Source organism: Gossypium hirsutum, chromosome A10, assembly GCF_007990345.1.
Source record: "Gossypium hirsutum isolate 1008001.06 chromosome A10, Gossypium_hirsutum_v2.1, whole genome shotgun sequence".
NCBI lineage: Eukaryota > Viridiplantae > Streptophyta > Magnoliopsida > Malvales > Malvaceae > Gossypium > Gossypium hirsutum.
In genome coordinates this window covers 108,546,270-108,573,314 of record NC_053433.1, presented here as the reverse complement: position 1 = coordinate 108,573,314, position 27,045 = coordinate 108,546,270, and the positions used below count along the sequence as shown (strand labels likewise).

The 27,045-nt window shown below is 29.8% G+C and overlaps 2 protein-coding genes across 4 annotated transcripts; one reads left to right on the top strand and one right to left on the bottom strand.

The window, feature by feature from the left end:
• Positions 1-999: 999 nt before the first annotated feature.
• LOC107895393 (cytochrome P450 94A1) lies at positions 1,000-2,883 on the bottom strand. The gene has a single exon (XM_016820680.2). The coding sequence runs from the start codon at positions 2,640-2,642 to the stop codon at positions 1,134-1,136; it is 1,509 nt and encodes a 502-aa protein (XP_016676169.2). The 5' UTR covers positions 2,643-2,883; the 3' UTR covers positions 1,000-1,133.
• Positions 2,884-24,054: 21,171 nt separating this feature from the next.
• On the top strand, positions 24,055-26,564 carry LOC121207661 (rhamnogalacturonan I rhamnosyltransferase 1). Of its 3 annotated transcripts, XM_041078021.1 has the most exons (6): positions 24,134-24,847; positions 24,935-25,027; positions 25,262-25,329; positions 25,415-25,503; positions 25,585-25,747; positions 26,201-26,564. In XM_041078021.1, exons 1-6 carry the CDS (start codon positions 24,817-24,819, stop codon positions 26,240-26,242), a joined length of 486 nt encoding a protein of 161 aa, XP_040933955.1. In that variant the 5' UTR covers positions 24,134-24,816; the 3' UTR covers positions 26,243-26,564. The 3 variants fall into 3 exon arrangements, 1 of the variants encoding a protein (XP_040933955.1); XR_005902782.1 differs by having other exon boundaries at positions 24,106-25,027; positions 25,593-25,747; XR_005902783.1 differs by having other exon boundaries at positions 24,055-25,027; positions 25,262-25,503; positions 25,593-25,747.
• Positions 26,565-27,045: the final 481 nt, after the last annotated feature.

Sequence of the window (27,045 nt, the reverse complement as noted above, 5' to 3'; positions counted from 1 at the left end):
AAAATTTTATGTATATGATTACACCAAACCAATATTTATGTAACAACTTGAAGTGAGTTCTATCATTATAATAAAAAAACAAACTACAAATTCATCCATATTCTAATTTCCAACCATTAATATTCTAGTGTAAACAAATTGATCCTATTACAACTTGATAGAACTCCTCCTTTATTTTAATATGTTCAGCATAAAATAAGAGATATTTTGATTCAATCCAACATGTCCATTTCTTTTAATTTTTTTTTAAAATCTAGCCATTCTAGGGATGCAAGAGAAAAAAAATGAAAAAGTGAAAAAAAAAATTAAAAAATGCTTAATAGGAAAAATGAAGAGAGAAAAAAGGAATGATAGTTTTCATCTTAATAGATAAAAATAAAGAAAAAGAGAAATAAAAATGCAAATATAAAATATTATACTTTTTAAAAATATTTTATTTTATTAATTATTTTTATCTCTATTGAATAAATGAAAAAGAGTTAATATTTGATTTATTACCATTATATATTTTTTATTCCACAAGCAGTTGTAAAAAAGTGTCATGTGTTTTTTTAAAATATTTTATTAACTCTTATAAGACACTTGTCGTTGGTAGAGTTTAAAATCTCTGTCAATAATATACCAAATATTATTCTAATAAAAAATAGGATAATTATTTGATACATAGCCACTCCGTCAATGAATAGGTTGAGGGTACGACAACTAAATGTCGCATTTATTTAAATAATTATTTTTTTTTGTAAACATTATAGTACATTTATCAAACTCTTAACTTACTTATAAAGTCTAAAAACTCAACATGTGATTTATAAAAATATATCAATAAAATGAAAGCGGATAGTAAAAATAAAAGAGAATAAAAAATAAAATAAAAAATCAACTTTTCATTCTAATGGATAAAAAACATACTTATTTATATCACTATAAATTTTAAAAACTTTTATATATCTTTTATCATTTTGTCTCAATAAGTAATGGATGAAAAATATTCCTACCAAATATATCAATATTTTTCATTTTTTTTTTATTTTTCATCATACTCATTCTATCAGAATAGTATTATAAGAGGGGAAAAAACTAAAAATAAGCTAAAGAACATATAAAAAAAAGGAAAAAAAAAAGAAACAGTCCACTCATCTTACCCTGACCCTAATTGGTAACCCACCTTTCATTCTAAGAGTTAAAGACAACAAGTGTTGAGGACACTTGTCACTCCCCTGTACCTCTACCACAAACCTTTCCAACATTGCTGCTACAATCGATTTCATCTGAATATACGCCATGTCTTTCCCTAAACACATCCTTGGTCCACCATGGAATATGGGAAATCGAAATGGACTCTCTTGTTTGCAGTTCCCAGTTTCATCAAGCCATCTTTCAGGCAAGTATTCATTGCAATCTTTGCCCCATATAGCTTCCATTCGCCCCATTGCATACGCATGGTAAGTGAAAAACCAACCAGTCCCTATAAATGTCCCGTCTGGTAGCATGTCGTTGTTTAGACAAGCTTTTGTGTCGACAGGAACTGGTGGGTATAATCTTAAACTCTCTGAAAGCGCTGCGTGTAGATAGTGCATGTCTCGTAGTTCATCGAATGTGTATCCGTCTCCGATGTTTTTCCTGTTTCGGGTTCGAATCGTTTCGAGTTCGGTTATTATGTTTTTTTCAACGTTTGGGTTTAGTGATAGAAGCCAAAAGAACCAAGTCAAAGCTGATGATGTGGTGTCTCGGCCCGCTAATATGAAGCTTATGATTATATCTCGGAGAAACTGAGGTGAATTGTCGTAGCTTGTAATGAACCTGGATAGTAAATCTTCGTCTTTGCTTTGGTCTTTGGATTCTAATCGTGTTTTAATGATGTTATCGGCGAATTCGTGAACGATTTCGATTGATTTCTTCAAGTTTTTCTCCGATCCCATGTTGAAAATCTTCCTTATCTTCCATAAAAACGGGAAAGCATACATGAATCTACCGGAACTAAGCGTGGCAGCCTCTTCAAAGGCACGCATGAAACCGGAACCAGATGTTCCATCGCCGCCGAGACAACCAGGGTCCACATTGAAAGCCAATTTACATATATTATCAAACGCGAATTGCTCCAAAACCTCTTGTAAATCAAGTACCTGATTCGTTTCCAAAGCCTTGTTCAAGACCGGAATCAACCTCGTTGAAATCTCGAGCCTGACGTTGTCCATGATGAAATTACGTAGCGATTTGGTGTTGAATTCGTAGCTAGCTGTCTTCCTTTGAATCTTCCATAAATCACCATCGGAGTTGAAGATACCTTGCCCAAGGAAGTCCTTGAGAAGCCAAATGAACCGTTCCCCTTTGGGATAGTTCTCGAAGTTGGTCTTGAGAACATGCTCGACATTCAAAGGGTTGGAAGTAATGATCCCATGGATCTTACCAGGACGATGAAAAACAGCAGTGTTGGTCGGACACCGGATTAAAATCTCGGTCGTCCAATCAAGGAACCGATGTCGGTTCCTTAAAAACTCAGGCAAGGCACCGAGTATGGGGTAGGTTTTGAACCCTTGATCACTACCCTTCTTCTTATGGTGTAAACAGAAGTAGTAAGAATAAAGAAAGATAAGAGAAAGGAGTAGTAAAGATTGTACTGAGAAAAAGAGGTCCATTGCCATGGGTAGAGGTTGAGAGAGGAAAAAGGTGGGAGATATTGAGTGAAGAGATAAGATTTGTTGGTTTGTGGGGATTGGATGGTGGAGGAAATGAGGGATAGATCACCGAATCACAATAGTTTTTGAACTGATATATAGGACAAGGATCATTGTCACTAATAGCTGCCCTTGGGGGAACCTTTCCTACTTTTTACATGAAGCAGGTTGAGAGTTAGTGTGAACGCTACCTTTGTATGCAAGTTGTAACTTATCTATATTATACAATTTGAGGTTAAAATATGATCTATTTTAATCAATTTAATTTATATATTTGAAAAATTAAAGATTAATCAAAACTGGTTGGAGAAAATGGAAATAAGTTTCTTCCCTGACATTTGAATGAAGTTCAAATACTAGAGTAAATATTATTGAGAGGATTTTATCTAAATACTATCTTAGTCCACTCAAGTCATAAAAATGATAATAACACTTGTAGCTATACCAAAAAAAATTAAAGATTAAGTCTTCTGATTTTTTTTAATTTAAAATTACCAATCTAATCAGTAACTTTATTAGTATTTTTTTTATCAAAGTTTGTCAACTTAGTATATTAATTTGACTGTCCTCATATAACGTTGTATGCGATTGACAAAAAAAAACATGTTAATTTGACAATTTTTAACAAAAAAATAATAATAATTGGATTACGATTTTCAAATTGATAAAGTAAGATGATTGAATTTTCAACTTTAAAGTACATGGATTTAAATCTCAAATTCTGTAGAAGGATAAAGACTGACAATATATTTTAACTTATGTTGAACAAGGAAAGTTAATCAAATATCGATAGTGCTAGAATTATTTATAATCTCTCCTCAATCCTTAAATAAAAAAATAAAACGCACATTAACCCGAATCCTTTTATATTAATAATAATGTTCATGTCAACTAAGCTAAAACTTAATTAACCCTTAAAAGCCCATTTTAAAAATTATTACTCAATGTAAATTCGGTATTAGTGACTTTTAATTTATCTAAAATTATTTAACAACCTTACCTACTTTTAAAACCATCTTTTTAGAAAATTTTCTCAAATAAAAAAGCTACTGTTATTTTTAGAAAAAACCATTATTTAGTTAAATTGTAGATTTCTTTAAATAGTTTTTTTTTATACTGTGATACCTCACACCCAACCCAATCGTCGGATCCAGATGTGTGACATCACATCACGTTGTTGGAGCAACTCAGACAAACCAGATATTTCACATGCGTAAATGCATATATAAAAAAAAACACTCCTACCCCCATTTGTTACACACCCCATTTGTTACACACCAACTCCGTCCAACCAATCACACCAATTAAGGCTACAAGAATCCATCCATCCATCACACCAAAATGTGATCGTATACCACTCAAAATTTTTGCAGCTGTGCTGCTAGAATATATATTGTGAGTATACTGCCTGAATTGTAGTAAAATTTCCAGAAACACACTTCCTTTGTCACATTACCATATCCCACCCCAATGCATATGCACAGTCATAAACAGATTCAGATATATCAAAATGTCATACACAGAGATATTGTGTTCATTATGAACAAAACAGATCAGAACATGCCAATTTTATATAACTAAGCATGATTTCAATATTTATACAAACATCATTAACGTACCGGAAAGTTATAATTGATTACTTTTTTGCCATCTATGGATACATATAGATCATTGTTTTCGAACATACGGTCTATAACACAACTTGAACAAATCTGCTCGGAAAAGGGCCATACGCTCATGTGACTCATACGGCCTAACCTACTGGACCCGTGTGGATCACACGGCCAACCACATGGTCATTTGGCGATGTCTACCAGTTTCGAATTTTCACAAAATTTCTAGATTTTCATATGATTGATTCGGTGTTTTCGGGTTAGAAACACACACCTTGATGTTGTTGGAATATCGACACTAAAACAACAACAAGGTCCCAGAAAAACCAGTAGTCCTACAACACCTAAATCACCGGAGAATGGTTGTGCGTCTTACGAACCTCTTGCTACTAAATCACCCTTAACACGCAACCAGCAACTAAGAATGGAGGACCGACATCGGCGGTAAAACAACCGAACAAGGAATCGCCTGTGAAATTAAGAAACCAAGCAAAACGAAAAGAAGAAGAAGAATAATAAACAGAAAGGAAAACGGTAGAGAGAGAAGAGGAAAAAAATCAACAGAAGAAAAAAAGAAAAGAGGAAAGAAAAAAAGTGAAGAGAAGTGGAGATACTGGATGGCAAAAATAGGAAGGGATTTTAGGGATGTTTTTTATATTTTCAAATAAAAATAAATCTGATAAAATCTAACCCATTGGGCGACAACAGTAGAATCTAGGAAAAAATTAAATTTGTTTCACACGCATAAGATTCAAATACAAAACCTCTAAATAAGATGAAGCTTTACCACTAAACCAATAGGCTCATTCTTATTAACAATCTTACAAAAATAAAAAATAACCCTTACGAACCAAGTCAGACATAGTTTCAAAACTAATGGAAAAAATCCAAAGGGAAGGGAATTGAACACAGCACTTAAAGCACGCATTCAAGGCACTTAACCACTAAAACAGATTAAATCACTTGACATAATTTAACAATTCAAAATTTAGAAAATTGGAGTGTTACATCCTAGATCCATTTATAGATTTATTCACTTGTGGCGTCCTTAGTGTGGCATACCTAAATCCTAAATAGGTGATGGACTATGAATGCATGACTCATATACTTTGATGTAAGTAAAAGTCTGATTTCAAATAGATAAGGAACTGAAAGCTGGTGCGTTAGGTATACAACTTTTGTAGTATGTAGTATCATTCACAATAGTGGAATTTATATCTCAACAAATGGGTAAATGATACCATCTTATCAGCATTACGTGATAGATAAAAAACAAATATGACCATGGGTCATTTGTCTTTGTGATAAATGCCTTAATTACTATTTGATAGTTATTGACTTTTCATGAAGGGAGATGTAATGGTTACCATGAGATAAAATAAGATCATATCGGGAGAACGAATTTATCCCAAATAGATTAAGGATATCCTATGAGGGCAACACACTTATGACAAGGTCATTGGACGAACATTGATTTAGTAGATTTTGTAATGGTATGTAATTAGAAAAAGCTCAGTCATGACACTATAGTGGAATGACTTTGTGACTAAATGAGTTTATAATTAATAGACAAAAAAACTGAAACTTAATTATAAGTCATTTGAGCTCTAATTATATATTTCCAATCGGTCCCTCCTCTAACTTGCTAAAACCATAAATGAATTGTATGTAGAACCAAATGAACAAAATGAATAGAAATGATGATGTTAAAAATTGGGTCGTGTTAAAAAATGAATGTGTTTTATGATGTTAAAAATTGGGTCGTGTTAAAAAATGAATGTGTTTTCTCACTATAAAAATGACTTGAGAATTAATTTAAGGTTTTCAAATTATTATTTAATTAATTATAATTAAATAATTGAAATTAAAAAATGAAATTAAATTAATTAGTCATCATGAATTCGTTGAAAATGGAAATTAAATATATTTCCTCATAGATTTTTTTTACCGAAAAATAAATTTAACGAAATTTCAATTGAATTGAGGAAATTATTCAATCAGGAAATTAATTTAGTTAATTAAAATAAATAATATTTATTTTACGAAATAAAAAAATTATTTGGTTGGATTAAATAATAAAATATTGGGTCAAAAGTCTAGAAAATATATATTATTAGACTCAATACATGAGAGGCCCAATCTGCCTCATTAAACATGTGAGGGGCAGCAACAACTAAAGGGATCGAGAGGGTGAGTCCCCCTCTCTCTTCTAGTTAAACTACTAAACTAATTTTTATATTAAATAAATATTATTTATGTTACTATTATTCAACTAATATTCTTCTATTTCTTCCTATAAATAGATGACACTGGTAGAACTATTCACATAAGTTTTTACATACAAGTTTCATATATTGTTATTTTCTTAGAAAGTTGTGTGATTTTATTTTCTAAGAATAAATTCTATTTTCTAGAAATTAAAATTTCTATCGATTTCTATTGGGAGGAATTGCTTTAATACTAAAAGTAATAAAATCATTTCTTTTTTTTCTGTTTTGTTCTTGTTGCTCAAGTCACTCGGCGCAATTCAAGGTTTGAGGATAGCAAAGAAGGTTGTGTTTAGTTCTTGTTACTCAAGCCATTTGGCGCAATTCGAGGTACAAGGATAGCAGAAAAGATCGTTCGGTTGAAAATCAAGAACAATACATATTTGTCGTGCACAAAGCACATATTTTTTTAGGAAAAAGTTTATTACTATAAATATCACAAATCAACTCGGTTTTCAAAATTTTAAAATTCCACTATGGCTAAAAACTTTTTTTAAACTGAATTTTTACAAAAATCAAATTTAGACATACCTCGTATCATGTTTTATTTCTTTTTAATTTTATTATATTTTACTACCTAATAAAGCATGATTTTAATCAAATTATGAGAGCACAAACCAATTTTGTTATCGGTCGCTTGCTTTTGCCCTGCCACTTGATGTTCTGACCTTGTCATTAGCTATGTATGAGAAATTTTATTACAGAAGTATAATCAAATTTTAACCGTACGGACTTACCTGGACTGAATTGTAGTAATTGTAAAAGTTTAGGGACTATTCTGCTATTTTTCCTTTTCTACGAGTATCTACGGGATCTTGATCTAGAATATAAAATTACTCATTTATTAGCATATGTTTCATTTCCAATCTATTTTACAATTAATACCCTTTTATTTTTTAAATTTATGCAATTACCCTAAACTTTTACAATTTTTACAATTTAATCCCTTAATTAGTTAATCTATCAAATTAACTAATTTTATCAAATCAATAATCTATCCAAATATTATAGGCCCTCATATAGCCCCTAATAAACCTAAAATTTACTATCAAACCCTAAAATTTTAACAATTTCACAATTTAATCCTAAAATCAATATTTAACAAAAATCACTTTACAAACTCATCACAGGACACAATAAAAGCTCCAAATCCATGTTATTCATCAAAAAAATCTAATATTTATCAATATAAACTTCCAAAATTTTTAACAGAATTGGAAACGAATGTACGGATTAGCTGGACCTAATTGCAACGATCTCAAAAATATAAAAATTATTAAAAACGGGTAAAGTTTGCTTACCAAATCACCAAACCAAAGTTGACCGAATGTTTTCTTCTCCTTTAGTGTTTCTGTGGTGGCTTTTAAAATGAAGAAAATGATAATGAAATTTTATACCATTTTACCCTTATAAATATAATCAAATTTTAACAATTTAAAAGCCGACTAATGTCCACCAACCATTGAATGTTCTAATCACCATTTAAGTCCCTTTTCTTATTCAATAAACCATTTAATTACTCAAATCAAATAGTGACTATATTTTACATCTTTTACGATTTAGTCCATTTTAATTAATTAACTATTGAAACGTTAAATTTTTTCAACGAAACTTTGATACCACCTTAATGAAACTCCATAAATATTTATAAAAATATTTACAGCTTGGTTTATAGAAACAAGGTCCTGATACCTAACTTTTTAAAACCACTTGACCTTAGGGTCTTATCACTTGAACCTAATAAATCGTTATAAAACATAAATTCCCAAATCAAAAACCTTTTTAAAACCATATTTGACTCATAAATATTAAATAATAATATTTACGAACTTACTCGTCGGATTTGGTACCCTTAAAACCACTGTTTCCAACACTACTAAAAAATCAGGATGTTACAAATTCCTCAGTTAGTAAAGACATGCCAACAACCAAGCATATTTGTACGTCTTTACATTTATGTCCCTTTTTAACCCTAATGTCCAAATTACTTGTATCTTACAATATACCTGGTCAAATTTAAATCTAACTTCATAAATATACTACAAGGACCTCAATCTATCATTATTTACCAAGAAATCTCAAAGTTCTCAATTCTTAGAATTGGATCCTCAATAACTCGATAATGACCTTTTTAGCTTACTTAATTAAAATTTAATCCCACATTACGCATTAACTTCTCAATTCAATCTCAACACGAATTGAATTTAAAACAACAATTTAACTTTCAAAATCCAAACTTTCTCTACTAAGCTACTAAACTTCCTATAATGGCTAACTCAACCAATACTTCATCAATTAGCAATTCTAACATTTGGGTTAGCTTCGTCTACTACTAATAGCTAAGAAATCAAAAGAAAACTTACCTATTTGCTAGATGGTGTTCACAACTATGACAAGGACTTGACCATTTTTTGGGTAAATTACACCAGCAGCCACTCAACTTTGGGATAGCTAACAAAATAGTCACCTAGGCTTTATTTCAGTCACTCAACTTTTGAAAAATAACAAAGCAACCACTAACGTTATAAAAAAGTGACAAAACAGTTTTCGAAACCATTTTTTTGAAAAAACGAGGATCGACTTTATATTTTGAAAAAGAAAATGAAAATTGGGAGTCGCCACCGATCTTTATTAGGTGTGACCGGATCACCTTTGTTTTAATAAAACACTTTAGTTTACTAAAACGACATTTTTGGTCTACGAAACTTGAAAGAATAGGTTTGGGAGTCGGTTATGTGCGAGGAAGGATTAGCGCCCTTGTCACGCCTAAAATTGGTACCTAATCGATTAATTAACGTCTTAATGTCGAAAGTTGAAAAGATTTTAAAATAAATTTTAAAATGCGATCCCTTTTTGTGAATGCTTGGATAACTCGAAGTGGATATTAAGATTCTCTTGTTCCAAAGAAATAAAATATCACATCTAGCACGTAGGACACGATATTTCAAACCTTCGATGCCAAAATCATGATTTCCGAAACTCATGCATTGAAATTTTAAAAAGGATATTCGGTTATTCGGTCAAACTATAAATTGAAACCCAGCACGTAGGGCATGATTTCTCAAAATCTCCGAACACGGAATATTGCCTTGTTTTTAAATTTTTGAGTAATAGCGATCGTAAAACCGAAATGATGTGCATTTATTTATTTGGAGTAAAATAAAGCGATCTATATTGGATAAAAATGTTGGAGCTTAATTCATAATGCGATGATATAGTAATGAGCATGGAGCAAGTATACATGAATAACATCACACAAATGTACAGCAATAATATGAAAATACAAGTGAACGAATTATAGTACACACAATGACAATAATCACTCAACATACATTATTTAAATATTAATAATTAAAGAGAAATAAAATGAATAATACGAACAATTAAAAATAAACAATAAGACGATTCTAGACGAATAACATGTAGGAAAAACAAGCTTGAAATAGATACTATGGAAAATTATTTAAACTAAATGATATTAAAAATTTTAAAATCATTAATATACAAGATAACAAAATAATATAAATAGAATAACTTAAAATAATAAATAAAAAAATAATTTAAAATTGCATATAAAAGTTTAGAATAAATAATATTGTAAAAAAATAATTTAAAATAATTAACATATAGAAGATATGTACAAAAGTTTAATATAAATAACATATGAAATTTTAAAATTAATAGTAGTAGAAAGATTTATAATAAATAATAAAAAGAATTTAACACATTTATCATATAAAACGATATAACTAAATAACATATAAGAAATTTAAGATAAATAATATATAGTATATATACATAATAATTTAAAATACAAAGATATATATAAAAATTTCAAAATAAATAATACGTATAATAGTTTAAAAGAAATAACATATGTAAAATATTTAAAATTGATAATAATATAAAGTATATGATATGTTCAAAAATAATAATAATAATAATAATAATAATAATAATAATAATAGTAATAGCAATAATAATGTAAATAAATACAAAAAGAAAATATATAATGTGACAAAATCAATATAAAATTAATTAGTTTAATAATAAGATGATAGCAATAATAATAATATAATAATAAAGTAGAAAATAATAACAATAATACATTAATAAGAATAATAATAGTATATTAATAATAACAATAATAGAAAATAATGATGAAATAATAATAATAATAAACTAAGGAATACTAATAATACTAACAATAAAATAAATAATAATAAAAACAATAAGAGAAATAGCAACAATAATAGTAATAAAAGAATAAAAGTAATAATAATAATAATACCAATAATAATAGAATTAACAATAAAATAAAATTAATCAATTTTAATAATAAAATAGCAAAATAACTAATAAGGGACCAAATTGAATTTAAAACCAAAATTCGGGGCAAATCCGAAATAAAAAATAAGAGTAAAGGACCAAATCGAGTGCGCGAATAACAAGGAAGGACTAAAGAGGAAAATATCCCCACTCTCCAAAACGCAGCACTTTAAACGGGACTGAAATGAAATCAAAGCAAAATTCCAGGGCTAATTAAAAATAACAGAAACTTAATCGAAAAACTATAAAAAAGTGGAAGGGCTAAAGGGCTAAAAGTGTAATTAGCCCTTCCGTAAAAAACACGCGAATCTTCCTCTTGGAGCGGGTCGGGTCGATTTGATCCATGCCAAAACGGCGTCGTTTTGGCGCTGCAGGCAATGGACCAAAACAGCGTCGTTTCTGACCCTTATAAAAGCCAAAAAAAATTTTTAAAAAAATCATTTTCTCTCCTTTCACAGAAGAAAAACAAACCCCCCTCTTTTGTTCACTCTGAAGGTATGAGGTGCCGGCCAGACTCTAGGGGATCGCCACCGCATCGGCCGTCGGTCACTGGCGCCGGCGCCGCCGTATACGGTGGCCAGAAGGTAATTTTTTTTTACTCTTATATATATATACACATATATAAACAATTTAAAAAAATAAGGAATATATGTTTTTGTTTTTCTTCTCTGTATTTTTATTTTCAAAAAAACCCCCTCTATTACATTGGTTTCTTTTCGGCTTTATAGCCGATTACAAATATTAGAAAAAATATTGTCTCTGCTAGTGTTTGCGTTTTGTTTTGGTTCTCTGCTGTTGCATCTCATTTTGGCTTTCCTTCTTTGTCCTTTTTTGCAGGATCGGCGGAGTCAAAGGCGAATGTTTCGGCTTTTTGCTGTTTTGGTGCGAAAGGGCGCAGACATCGGGCAGGGTGCATGCTGCGGAGGCACATGGGGTGGCCAGAGGGTGCGGCACTGGAAGGAACCTAGGGTTTCTGTTTAGTTGATATGTTTTGGGTTAATTGGGTCATTAGGGTTTAGGTGATCAGGCTTGTAATTGGGTTATAGTTTGGGCTTTAGGTTTTTGTTTTGGGTTTTAAGGTTTATTGGGCCCTGGGAAAAATTGGGCCTCTACAACAGTTATTGACTAACAATTTCTATTAGTGTCTTAACGAGACAACTGATGTGGCAAGTTAATTGCTGATGTGGCCAGTTAACTTGCCACATTGGATGTCCACAGTGGAAACCCACTCAATTTAAGAAGAAATTGAAAATAAAAACCCTAAAAAACCCTTAATAACAGAGGAGGAGGAGAAGAAGAAACTGTAAAAAAAAGAGTCTTATTTTCCTAATATGGCAGGGTCTTATTCTTTTCCATTGAAACACCATGTCTTTGCTCTTCTTCTTCTTCTTATTGGCTCTCTTCCTCTGTAACCTTCCACTATTGAAACACCATGCCTTTCCAAGATGTAATGCAACCACCAAATAGATAAATCTCAGCTTCACTAAAACACCCAAAAACAAAGATAGATCAAATTTCTTTCAAACCCGAATTAATTGAAAAGAAAAAAATTGACCCATCGATTAAACTAGCAAGGGAGTTGAATAAATTTGGAAAAGATCTAGAAAAGAAAATCTTACAAAAAGTGGGTTATTTCTTCAAAATTTGAAGATTTGAACATTACCTACCATGATTAAAAGTGAGGAGAAGCTTGGGTAAATTGCATTCCCCTTGTGTTACTGTGACCCCCAAAGCAACAACATTTTGGTTTGAAGTTGTAACAACCATGGTTGAGTAACTACAGAAGAATATGAAGCAACTGGGTTAAAGCTTTGGCCTTAGATCATTACCTTTGAAGTTTGGAGGAATCAGTTGCAGAGATGCAGTATGGGATTGATTTGAAAACTGGAGGTATCTCCATTTTTCTCTTCTCCTTTTTCTTCTCCTCTTGTTCTTCTTCTTTTTTTTCTTATTTTCTTTCTTATTTTCTTTCTTTTCTCTTCTTAAACACTAAATTGGTACTATTAAAGCTGTTAAATTGGTGGTAACTGGCTAGCTGGAGGGTTTTTTGACACCAAGCATGCCGTTATCTGCCATGACATCTATGACGGAAAATGGCAAAAAGGATTGTTTTGTCACTTTTCTAAAGTTGAGTGACTAAAATGAAACCAATGTGACTATTTTGTCAGCTACCCTAAAGCTGAGTGACTGTTGGCGTAATTTACCCTCTTTTTTTCTCCTTTATTACAAGGCATAAATATGAACTACTTAATAATAATAATAATATACACATAATTAATATAAATTAAACTAAATAATATAAAATCCAAAGGCCACCATTTACCAAAAAATAATTAATGGATATGAACTACTAAGATCCACCAAAGCCACTAACCACAATTATCTAATGGCTATGTTGCACTTTAGTCCTCGGTCCAATTAACTCTTAGGGCCATGTAATTTTCCAAATCGTTTCCCACTAGTTTTGGTCACCAAATAATTTAGTGCTTCTACTTTTTTTTCTAAATAATCTATCAATTAATTACTAAATAATTTTATTTCTAATTCGATTACTAATATTCCTATTTTCTAGTTCCGTACTTATTTTATAATTGTACAAATTAAAATTTCAAATGACTTCAAAACTGAAATTTTTGACATCGTTGTAAATTAAGTCATTCTATTATTTAAATTTAATTATTTTTCGATATCATTTTCAATGGCATATTTAATGAATAGATAATTCACACTTACCCAACACTCATACTTGGAAATTTTATTTACTCAATCACAATCACGGTACAAATTCCGACACCAAAAATTTTAAGATGTTACAAATACGATTTGTAAAATATATGAACTCTAAATTTGAGGACATTAGGTTTGAATCCACGCTTTTCATGAACAATGTCAACTACTTTTTTTAAAAATAAAATTATTAATAATTTAAGTCATACAAGTGGGTGTAGGGAATTATTCTTTTATATTTTCAGCCCTATAATCTAACAATATATTATAGATATTATAATTGCAATGGACCCCATTTTCTCAATTTCAATTACTTTTTGCCTTTCGCTTTTAAAATACATCAACAGTACAATAGTGATTTGTATAATACAATATTTAATGATAAAATACACCCCTCTATTTCCCTCATTAAACCTTTCTTCTTCTTCTTTTTTTTAATATAAATTACCATAATATCAAATTTAGCCCTTAATATTTATATTTTTTTAGTTAAATTTAACTCTTAATATTTTTAAAAGAGTTAGATTGTTATTCTTTTAGCTGAAACACTAACTAAAATATTATATTTTTAAATACGGTAGCTCGAATCACCATCCACAGTTACTTAATGATTTTTTTTTTAATTTTTAATTTTAAATATTAAATATTTTATATTTTTTTAAAATTATTTGTTGACATGATATATAAGAAAAATAGTGTCATGTCAACATATAGATTGACACCGACATCTTTAAAAAAATTAATCTTTTAATTAATAATTTTATTAAAAAGTAATTTAACTCTTTATTGAAAAGTGCAAAGATCGAATTTAACTAAGAAATAAAAAATCAAATTAATAAAAAAATATAAACGTTATTAATATTATTGGTCTAAAGGTAAACATGTCAGAGGTATTGTTAATATATAAATTTTATATATTAATAATTAATTACACAATGACATTTAATTAGAAACTAGACATCTTATTAAAAATTTTAAAAAAATAAATTAAATTCCTAATTTTTTCTGTTTTGTGAATATATAAAAATTTATATTACAGCATATTAAATATAAAGAAATAGAAGAAACTAAATTATAGCAACAGAATTTTTGTAAAAAGTATATTTATAAAACAATTGAATATAAATAATACTTTAGTTAAAATGATAAAATTAAATTTTATAATTTAATATAAAAAGATAAAACACTCCATAATAATATTTTTTACATTTTAAAAAAGAAATTTTTAATATTTTCTTAATTGAATTGGCAGACCAACTTAGTTAAGAATTTAAATAACAGACCTTTGATGTGATGAAAAAATATAGGGTAAAAAGTAATAAACTCCTCTAGTTTAGTGCAAAATACAATTATTTCTATGGTTTGAAGAATACTCACTTACTCCAATGTTTGAAGAATAATTTTAGAGATTATGGTATTATAAATTCAAATACAATATTTTTAAAAAAATTGTATAAAAATAAAAAAAATCCCTAATATATGTTATTTTATAAAAATAATAAATATTTTTATTACATTAATTTAATCAACAAGTTAATACAAATTTAACTAACCAATTAATTAGATAATAATATAGATATAATCATATCGTGGGATGCCAAAATGGAAATGACAAAATAGAAATGACACGTGGACCCCAACACTGACGTGTCCATCGCATGTAGAATTTGACATCATTGAGATATTCTATAAGTTAATCTGTAACATGGTCTGTATTTTGATTGTTATTTATGAATTTTATTTAAGTTTTTTTTTCGGATAAATTTAAAAATTATACATTAATTTTAATTTAAAATATAATTATATATATGAATTTTAATTTGGTGCAACTACACACGTGAAATTCTAATTATGGTTCAAATATATACTTGAAACTGTAGTTTTGATTTAATCATATATATTTAAATAAATAAATACATTAATTTATTTTTATATTAGATAAATATAATTATTTATTATTACAATTTATAAACATAAAAGGATGTTATATCAATCATTGTGTTAATAATTTACAAAAATTGGATTAAATTAAAATTTAATGTATAAAATTACACAAAATCAAAATTCATATATACAATCACACATTAAATTATAATTCATGTATATTTTTAATTTCCAGAAATACTTCATAAGTACTTGGTTTAGTCCGTTCTTTTTTCTTGAATGGAAGAGTAATAAAGAATTCAGAATTTTTCCAAAAAGGATTTGAACATTTGAACAAAAATTCAGCCAAGTCAAGATGGAAAGGATAAGACTTCATAATAGCTCGATTCAAGAAGATAAGTATGTAGATGAGGATACGTGTAAAGATGACTACAGTGAAAGTTCTATGGACAGTGCACAACTTCCTCATTCCAATGCCAACAGTTAAAGTACTTTGAAGAATTTTTACTTTTGCTTTATTGCTTTTTCTTTAGTCACGAATATGTACTATTAAGAAACTTTACTTTTTGTTTTCAAGATATGAGTGTACTGTAACAATGATGTATTATTAGGTTGTACTGTAACTATGTTTGTCTTTCTATCTCCTCTATCTATAAAAGGAGATATATTTCACCTTGGAAGATCATCAAGTTTTCTATCTAATAAAATATTAATGTGTTTTTCTATCTATGGCTTTCTAAATTCTCTTGTTTTCTCTCTAGATTTCCTCTTAGATAAGGCTAAACTTATGGGTTAACTGAGTTTTAACAAAGTATATTCTGTGCTTGCCATACTTATGGATTCTGCACATCAGAAATATAAAACTCTGATAAAAAATGTCAATATTATTGAGGATTAAGAAAATTTCTTGAGTTAAGAGTTTGTAGCTAAAAGGCAATGCCTGTTTGAATAACCAAAAGGAATAATCTGTTTTTTTGGCATAGCATACTTACTATAAATTATTAATTCTTGAATCCCATCCTACATCCTCATCCGTAATTATTATATATATTTATAAATTAATAGATGATTCAAACCAAACTGCATGAAGGTAACATCTACTAATGCGACAATTATTTTATATAATATTTGCGAAGGTACATTCACAATATTTATCTACATTTGCTTAAAAGATGAAAAAGTGATTTCAGAGATTTCTTTTTTGTTTATTATTTAGATGCAATTAAGTTTAATTTAAATTTAAGATTTGTTTGGTTCATAATTAAGTTCCATTAATTATTTTTTTCTTCATGTAGAAAGCCTATGCCATCAACTTTTATTCAAGTGGCAAGGCAGCTAGATGACTTATTCAAACCGTGATGTTTGTCATTAGTTAGGACCTATTTGGAAAAAAAAAACGATGAGGTTTCAATTGGTTCAAATAAAATAGTAGTAGCTTATCTGACATTTTTGTATTAGATAGACGGCTTATTTTATCATTATATTTTTCTTCTAATTGAAAGTTATACTTCACACTAATATTTTAATATAAATTGAAAACAAATTGATGAGAAAAGTTGTGCTTAATGAGTTGAATCCCCCTTGGTAGTGTCTACTGTAAATTGCTATTGAAGTGGTAATGTTACTTGTTATATTTGAGTTGGTAATTTAATGAAGCAAAATATTTAGGCTAGTGAGTAGGTTGATATTTTGGAGATATTATGGTCCATTTATGAAAATCAATCTGTGACTATTGAATATTAGATTGGATTCGAGTGAATCAATTCAACCTAGTTATGAGGACATTTGATCGAGATTGTGCTACTGATTTCTAGAGATCATATCTTTGAGAGATTGTGCTTTGAATGTTTATATTATAATAGTTATTTTTAAGGAGTTGTTTATTTACTCATATTTTAGGTTAGCAAGTTGAAATTGATATATGCTTGAAGGCTTGTCTAGGTTAGGTATGTGAGCATATGGAGAACACTTGAATCTATTCATTGAGGAACTGTTTTGCGAGAGAGTGCAAACTGAATTGTCAATAGTGAGTGTTTACTAGGTAAGTTCTTAGGGGGAGAATTTGGAGATGAGTGTTCTATTATTTAGGTACCAATGTGATATCTCTATACTTGGGAGTAATAAAATATAATTTACTTGTTGTATTGTGGATTAAATATTTAGTGAAATTACTCACTAAGTTAAGATTCACAGACGTAGGGAAATTAAATTGTATAAACAAACCTTGACGTTCTTAATGTTTTTGTCTACATAGTTTTTGTAATGTCATAGTGATCATTGCAACCAAATACTTCCGTTAATTATTTTAATATTCAGTTAACAATAATTATAGGTAATAGATAAAATTGTTTAAAATAATATACATTGAAGGTAAATGATAAATAAAATTTTTCAAAATAAAAATTAATTTACGAGAACATAGCTTAAACTAGTTAATGAAACATGAAATTAAATGGAGTTGAAATTTTCTCTTAGCTGCCTACAAGAAATACAATTAGCGTGGCAAAAGGAATTAAGGAATATTATATTAAGACTTCAATACAAAGAAAATAGTTAATACCAAGTACAATTAAATTAAGCCGCAAGTTTTGCCTGTGATATCAGCATATATAATATAGTTTTATTTATTTATTATTTAATGATAATTTTGTGAGCAAATTGGTTCATAGTAGTTGATAGAAAAGCTAAAAACGTGGAAACATGAGCTCCCACGAGGAGAGATGTCATAATGTGTGGTGCTTTATCACCCACTATCTTGTCTTTTCTTAAGTTCATTTATCTATACTAAGGGAAACTATTTTCATACTATTAGTTTATTTTACGGTTTATATATAGATTTCGTGGATGCTATTTTTAATAATATTATTTTTAAATTTTAAATTTAAATTTTTCATTTAAAAATATAATGTATATTACTATTATAACCAACTACTTATTGGTATTTAAAAATTTTATAGTTTTAAAATTTTATAAATAAAATAAAAGATTGACAAATATATTATAAAAATATATTAAAATATTAAAAAATAAATATTAAAAAAACATAATTCAACTCTTCTTTTAAATACTTATGAAATAAAAATAAATAAATTACCATGTAACATATTCTGACCCCAATCTAAATCATAAGCATGGACCACTATCCACTAGACATGGTACTTTTCTTGCAAGATCATATCCTTTTCCCATGCATGCTTTTTCCAATACGACAAAACCTATACTTCTAGAACTAGATTAACTTTATGTGGATATTAATTAGAAGAGATAATAACTGCATAACCATCTATTTCATAATTACATAGCAACTTTGATTTAGGGCAGTTTTTCATTACTTTTGAAAAGTGTTGTGGAAAAATACTTTTAAGAAATACTTTTGAGAAGTACTTTTGAGAAGTGCTTTGGAAAAATTTAAGTGTTTGATATTGCTGTCAAAAAGTGCTTTTGAAAAGTAAAATGTCCATTTTAGACATGATATTATAAAGTAACACATATGTATTTAAATAATGTTCAAATTAGTTAATATTATGATATTTTAGTAAAAATATAAAAAAATAATTTATTATAACTTAATGTTAATATTTTAATATATAATATTAATTTTAAATATTTCTAAGTAATTAATATTAATTATTTACTAAATTTAATTAGAATATATAAACTATATTTAAATAATTAAATATTTGTAATTAGATATTGACACAATTGTATTATTTTAAAAAATATTTTTTATTTTTAATTAATTCTTTTAACACATTTGTAAAACTCATATTAAATAACTAAGAAAGAGAACACAAAATCATAGCATCAAACACATTTTAAGTCAAAAAGTAAGGTTAAAAAGGTAAAACAACAGCCAAAAGTGCTTTTTGGCTGAAAAAGCTAAAATTTACTGCTTTTTCATCTCTAAAAAAGCTCATCCCAAAAGTTAAAAAAGTTGCCCCAATTATATGTGTTCTTCATTACTTTTAAGAGAAAAGCACTTTTTTTAGAAAAAGTTTATCCCAAAAGCAATGGAGAACACACTCTTAATGTTATTGTTAGGTGAAATTTTAATTTTAATTATTTATTTTTAATATCATTTTCAATGTAAAATTATTTTACGTTACTTATTACATATAAAATATTATATCTATTTAATATAAAAATAATTTTTTTAAATATGTAGAATTATATCAAAATTAAATTTTAAAATATAAAATTCCATCATCATATTTAAAATAAGTTTCAAATGATTTTAAGTGTAACACCTCAAACCCAGTCTAGACATTATAGTCGAATCTGAAGAAGTCACATCAATTTGTTGAAAAACTGATTCCAATAAGTGTTTAGAAAACACGAATATGGCAATCATTCATTAAAAGCTATTTGGTTCGTTTACAGAAAACACTTAAACATTACTAATTTTCAGCGAAATCTCTTTTCAGAGTTTTAGTTTGAAAACTGAAATCTGTTTGATTGACGTGAATGGTTTTGTAGTTTCACGTTTGAAAATATCAAATACCGACGAATTAAACAAAACCCCAAAACAAGTTCAAAAACATATTACAGACCCAAAAATCCAAAACAATTAATTACGAAAATCACCATATTATAATTAAGTGCAAAAATAATCCAAGCTCCCACACGCCATTCGGACGTTAGAAGATTACTTGAAAAGTTAGAGATAAAATAGAGGGGTGAGCTATAAAGCTCAGTGTATACTAAACTTAAACAGAGATCATACAAATCACAATATATTAATCAGAGAATCACATAAAATTTTATAACGATCACATAAATAGAACAGAGAATGTATGATTATGCTAATGCGGTATTTTTCAAAAAAAAATAATGCTGATTTTTCAGAAACTTCCTACCCAACTCCACTACACACCAAAATAGAGTTCCCCAGAACTCGTCCAACTAAATCACACCAACAAATAATTGTGGACATTGCCACCAGAGGTGTAGTTAAAACTATCAGATCAGATATATGTGGCCAAGCCACTATGTTGCAGCCAAGTTGCCAGAACAGATGTATGTGGTAGAGCCACCATAATTACAGACAAGCTGCCAGATAGAATTGTGGATAAATCACAAGATAATACAGATAATTAAACTGTTGGAAACTTCCTCCTTTCACATCATCCCAAACCCCATGCAATGTGTCATGGCATGCATATACAGAATCAAAATGATAAGCATGTAGGATATGTGTCGTACAATAATAGAAACAGAAGGCATAGGAGTCCACGCTTTACAGAACAAGTTTTTTAAACCTCAATGGACCATATCAGTTTTGCCTTGAAGTCACATGCATGGTTATAAAACAGAATCAGTATTAAACAAATCAACATATTCGAATATGACCTGTTCTCATCCAACATAGTAATACAGAAACGTACCATCAAAATTAACAAAACACTGGTCATACCTGAATAAATCACATACCTTAAACACATCCCGCACAAAAGCACATTACGCTAAATGATCATACTTACTTAGCTGACATCATGTGAGACATACTTAAAGATAACAGTTTATACACCAACGGATTATCAGATATCGAGTATTATAGCTTAATGCAGATCATACGAACCCTGCGGAAGGCTTACGTTCGATCCAAACGACATTTATAGCCCTAGGGAAAATTTTAGAATTTTAGCCCACACACTCGTGTGGCCTCACATGGCTTACATGTCTGTCCTATGTGGCCCACATGGCCTGGCACACGGTTGTGTGGCTCAAGTCAATGTCTAACACATCTGGCACACAGCCGTGTGACTCAAGTCAAAAGGTCACACGATTTAGCCCACGGCCTGGCATACATTCGTGTGACTTAAGTCAATGAAATATACGGGTTGTGCACACACATGGCCTACCACACCACCTGGCACACGACCGTGTGGCATTGACAGCCCCAATTCCAGCTTCTGTCGTTCGTTGATTTCTCGAGTTTTCGTTACACACTTGGTATGATTTTGACGTAGAAGCAACAATAACGATTCTAAAACCTAAAATGACATTAAAATGACCAATTAGACTATTTAACCAAACCAATTTGCTAAAACTAGCAACCAAGATCGAATTTACGTTAAAGAACTTTTGACACAAAAACCCCAAATTGAAACTTAAGCTTACCTTCAAGAAACCGCAACACACTAACTCAATTCACTGGAGGATCGTCGAAGGTGAGTCGTTCCTCACCTAATAGGAAAGCCAATAATCAAAACCACTTAACACTTAACCCAAAAAAGGGTATTTTATAGAACCAAAAACGAACCTAACACCTTAACTACAAAAAAATCACTTACCCGCTAGGAGTGCTCGTCAACTAAGCAGAGAAAAGGAGTCAACAAATAGATACACAAGTAAATCACAAAACCGAAAGAAAAGAGAAGATCAATTTGAGACGAATGAGAGCAAAAAAAAAAGAGATAGAACAGAAAAGACGAGAAACAAATTGGGAAAACGTGGGAGTTTTGGGGAATAAATAAAAATATAATTTAATTAAAAATAAAACCAATTTACACAAACATCACAAAAATATTCCTTTATCGCTTTCACAGAGACATGAACACAAGACTAAAAAATTAAGTTGAAGCCTTACCACTGAACCAATAGGCTTATTCTTAACAATAGTTGATCGAAAATATTATTTATACCAAGTGATCAAGGATAGTGGTGACGACAAAAATAACAAAAAATCAAAAAAGGTATTTAAACATAGGATCTCTCACACACAAACACAACACCTAACCACTTAACCAGATCACTTCACTTTACAAACTTTTCAAAATCTTAACTCAAAATTAAGGTGTAACCACTCGTGTTTTTACTAACCCAATTTATTTTAACCCGATTTTTGAGATGTTACACGATCAGCTTAGACGTTATGGCTAAATCTTGAGGAATTACGCTTCTTGGTTGAAACCCAAATTAAAATCTAACCTATTACGCGTTTTTAGAAAATCTCATGTTTGAAAATACTTATTTTATAGTAAGATCACTTAATCACTTATTTAGTATGGCAGTGGAAAACTTTTAGATATGTTTAATTTTAAAAATTGAATTTTAATTTGATAAATCATACGATATTGTAGTTTTACGTTAAAAATACAACTACAGGAAAATAGGGTTTTAGCGGCGTTTTATCAAAAAACGCCACAAAAATTGTAAAACACAGATCAATAGCGGCGTTTTTGGTAAAACGCCACTAAAAACAGAGCAATAGCGGCGCTTTTTGTTAAAACGCCGCTAAAAACAGAGCAATAGCGGCGCTTTTGGTTAAACGCCGCTAAAAGTCGGAGCAATAGCGGCGCTTTCGATAAAACGCCGCTGAAAGTCGGAGCAATAGCGGCGCTTTCGGTAAAACGCCGCTAAAAGTCGGAGCATTAGCGGCGCTTTTGATAAAACGCCGCTAAAAGTCATATAACCCCTAAAACCCTAAACCCCCAAAAAATCATGAACCCTAATCTATAACCCCTAAACCCTAAAAACCTTAAACCCTAAACTATTACTTCTAAAACACTAAACCCCAAAAAACATCACATGGATGTTGATGTGTATATACATATATATTAATGTAAAAGCTTATGTTCATATAATAAATTATGGAAGCAATACTTAATATTGATTAAATTTATTTTTTGGTTTACGGTTTAATATTTAAGGTTTAAGGTCTATGGTTTAGGGTTTTATGGTTTAAGGTTTAATGGCCATGGGTATATAGTATGTTAATCTCAATTGAATCATATTCAATAATTAAATCCTAAACCCTATAATTAATTATTGTTATCGATAATTAATAGATATCTTGATTTTGATAAAAAAATATTTTTTATATATTAATAAGGTGTTATATTGTTTAATGGATTGAAGGGATATTTTGTGAAAAATGTTTTAAATGATAAGTTTACCTTTAAATTTTATTAATAGTTTTTTGTTTATACTATTTTAATATTTATCTATACTGATTAATTAAAATATATATTTATTTATATGAACGAAAATTCTCTGCACTCATTTGTGTCTCCACGTTTCTTAATTGTAACTCATTTTCTTTTTAAAATATATATTTGTGTCTCCACGTTTTTCATTTTCTTTTACACAATTATTGATATAACATCATTTTATATTTATATATTGCATGGATACAAAAATATTTATATTTATTCAATATAAAAATATATTGATGTATTTATTTTTTTAAATGTGTATGATTAAATCAAAATTAAAGTTTTATCTATACATTTAAACCACAATTAGAATTTCACGTCTACAATTACACATTAAATCGAAATAAAAAATAAACTCAAAAAATAAAAATTTAAAAATTTAAAAATTAAAATTTAAAAATAAAAAATTAAAAAACTTAAAAACTTAAAAATTAATATTTTAGTCCATATTTCAATTAAAAAGTTCAATATTCAAAATTAAAAAAAATTCCAAAAGAGAAAAAATAAAAAAAAATATGTTAAAAAAATTTAAAATTAATATAATGGCGTTTTTAGTGAAAACGCCGCAAAATTTGATAAGCCCAGGCATTTGAGAATCAAGCTGTTGCACTAGAGAAAAGCCATTGGGAACGATCTTTAAACGGATTTTTAAAGTCCATTTTTGAAACAATATAGAAGCCACATGCTTCGCACGCCAGCACCCAATCCATTAAACCCTGTGTTTTCTGGTTATATCCCTAAACTAAAAGATTACCCGAACCCCCATTTCACTCACTTTCCTCAAAAAGCCTTAAGAACACAATGTCTGTGCTTCTCAAATCCTTCCTTATCTTCTCCTTTAGCGCCAGAGCTCTTCCTGTTTTCCCTTCCATTCTAACTCCAAAATCGCTTCCAAGGAACCGTCGAACCCGAACCCTTTCCTCTGTTTCTGCTTCCACTTTTCAATCTACTCCTCCTTCCGTTTCCCCTGAAACTCCCACCCCATACCCCCTCTCTCTGACTCTCTCCGTTGGGTCTCTTGTACCGCTTATTGTGGTGATTTGTCTAATCAAGATGTGGGTTTTCGGGTCCGTCTTTGCGGCTGGGTCGCTCTCCACCGGGTCCCTGGCGGCCTTACCTTTTTTAATCTCAGAGACCACACCGGCATTGTCCAAGTATTTACTTATTTTTAACTTTTTTCTATAAATGAAATTGTGATTTTTCATCCCCGATTCAACCAAAATACAGACCCGAACCAAGACATCCGGGTTCGACTACTCCCCTTTGAACAACTCTTCCCGATTACCGTCGGTTTTCCTATATGGCCGTGATTCTGAACATTGGCTTATCATTTTGGAATTCCCAGAACGCCCAAAACCTTTGAAAGAAGAAATGATCGATACCTATGTTAAAACCCTCGCTTCTGTTGTCGGCAGGTTTTTAAATTATAATTATTCCTTCAGATTTCATTAAATTTTGGGTTTTATTTTTCTTTTTTTATTTGTTCTGATCTTGTAATGAAGAGGAAGCGAAAAAGAGAATATACTCTGTTTGTACAACGAGGTATACTGGGTTTCGTGCTATTTTTTCTAAGGATTTGGTCGAAGAACTTAGAGGTAATTTCATTTCTCATTTACTAGGGTTTAGGGTTTACATGGTTTTCCCTTTTTCTAGTGTAATTGGAAGAAGAAATGGGTTTTCTGAAACAATGGGTTTTCAGAAAGAAAAAATAATAAACATTGGTACCTTGTATGTGTCCCTGAATTTTATTGAAGGAAATATTTTTGCTTTCTCAGTTTGATCTTTTGGTAAAAGTAAGACCTTCATTCTTTTGCATTTGCATTTTGCAGGAAACTATAAAAGTAATGGTTTTCTCAAAGTTTCATGCATTGGGGGCTTGAATCAAATGCGTGCTGCGGTCTGTGTCTTTCCTCTAGCTCATCTTTTCCTTGTTCTTCTATTCAACATTATGTTATTAATTTAAGCTGATTAAGCCTTTTTAGATCTGTGACATGGTAATCGTTGCTCGACTTTTAAATCTCACTTTGGTTGTTCCAAAACTTGATAAGACATCATTCTGGGCGGACCCTAGGTAAATTTATAATTCTGGAAAGGTTGTTTAGTTCTTTCTCAGCTGTTGTAAATTGTCTTTGACTCACGATCTGTTTGGCAGTGATTTAGGTGACATTTTTGATGTGAGCCATTTCATTGATTCTCTAATGGATGAAGTTCGGATTATCAAAAGGCTGCCAAAGAAGTTTAATAGGAAATATGGGTTTCAAGCTTTTCAGATGTCTCCTGTTAGCTGGTCAAATGAAAAGTACTACTTAGAACAGGTTTGGTTACTCGTTATTAATTACTATTTTTAGCTTAAAAATATTCATGTCAAAACACTCAAATTATCATAGCAAAAAGTGGTGTACCATCTGTTTAGGAGACACAAAGTAGTGATTAGTGAACCCCAGCATTCACACATCCTACAAATAAGATAGAAAATCTGTGTGCTGCGACTTAGATATGAGAACTTCTCTAAAGTATAATGTTAGACAGGGAATAAAAATAACAGTATGATGCCTTCTGCTGTTGGTAGGCAAATAACCAAAGTATGACCATGGTGTACCCTTGCCTTGTTTTTTATGAGTTGCATCAAATGTTTGCACTAGTGATGATAAGATATTAATCTGCACTTTTAAATCTATGAAGTATCTTGTGATCTTAATATTATCAGTTTCAAGAATCAGGACGTAATGATACAGAAATGTAACTAGGTAGTTACCCCTTTCTTTCAGGTATGCATACCCTTGGTGGAGAGAGAAAGAGATAATGTCTGAAGAGAGGAGACAACAAGGGTTGTGTCCTCTGACACCCGAAGAAGCGACGCTAGTTTTGCAAGCATTAGGTTTCGATAAGGAAACTCAGATTTACATAGCTTCTGGTGAGATTTGTGGCAGTGAACGGAGATTGGCATCGCTAAGAGCTGCATTTCCACACACTGTAAGATTTTGACCCTGTAAATGTTTCGCTCTGGGCATTTGTAAGGTTGTTTAAAGCCTGGTGAGAGCACTGGGTTTCTATATTGACAACTTTTTCGGATATCTTGATGATAATATCTTATATTTTACATGGTTATGATTTAAGTCCTTATTTCATTGATATCTTTATATTTAATTTAATTTAATTATTTATTTTAGTTTTGATTCTAAATTTTTATTTTTATTTTAATATTTTTAGTTAAAAATTTAATAGAAAATTTTTATATTTATATCATGGATATTATTCTTCTCAATATTTTGATAATGAATTTTAAATTTTTATATTTTTCATGACTTTTATAATATTTTATTTTTTTAAAAATTTCATTACCTTTAGTGGCGTTTGTGGGAAAAGCGCCGCTAAAGGTCATGACCTTTAGCGGCATTTGTGGCAAAAGTGCCGCTAAAGGTCATGACCTGTAGCGGCGTTTGTGGGAAAAGCGCCACAAACTTTTGTGGCGCCGTCTATAGCGACGTTTTTTGTGGCGCTTGTAAAAACGCCGCAAATAGTTTTAGCGGCGCTTTAAAGACCTTAAAAAACGCCGCTAAAAGTCAATTTTACTATAGTGTACCCAAAATCAGGAAAAATGAACAAAACCCAT

Coding starts and splice junctions, on each gene's coding strand:
- LOC107895393 (XM_016820680.2), bottom strand. CDS start 2,642: ATGGCAATGGACCTCTTTTTCTCAGTACAATCTTTACTACTCCTTTCT.
- LOC121207661 (XM_041078021.1), top strand. CDS start 24,817: ATGTTAAAACCCTCGCTTCTGTTGTCGGCAG. Junction 25,330..25,414: donor TGAATCAAATGCGTGCTGCG/GTCTGTGTCTTT, acceptor AAGCCTTTTTAG/ATCTGTGACATGGTAATCGT. Junction 25,504..25,584: donor TCATTCTGGGCGGACCCTAG/GTAAATTTATAA, acceptor TCTGTTTGGCAG/TGATTTAGGTGACATTTTTG.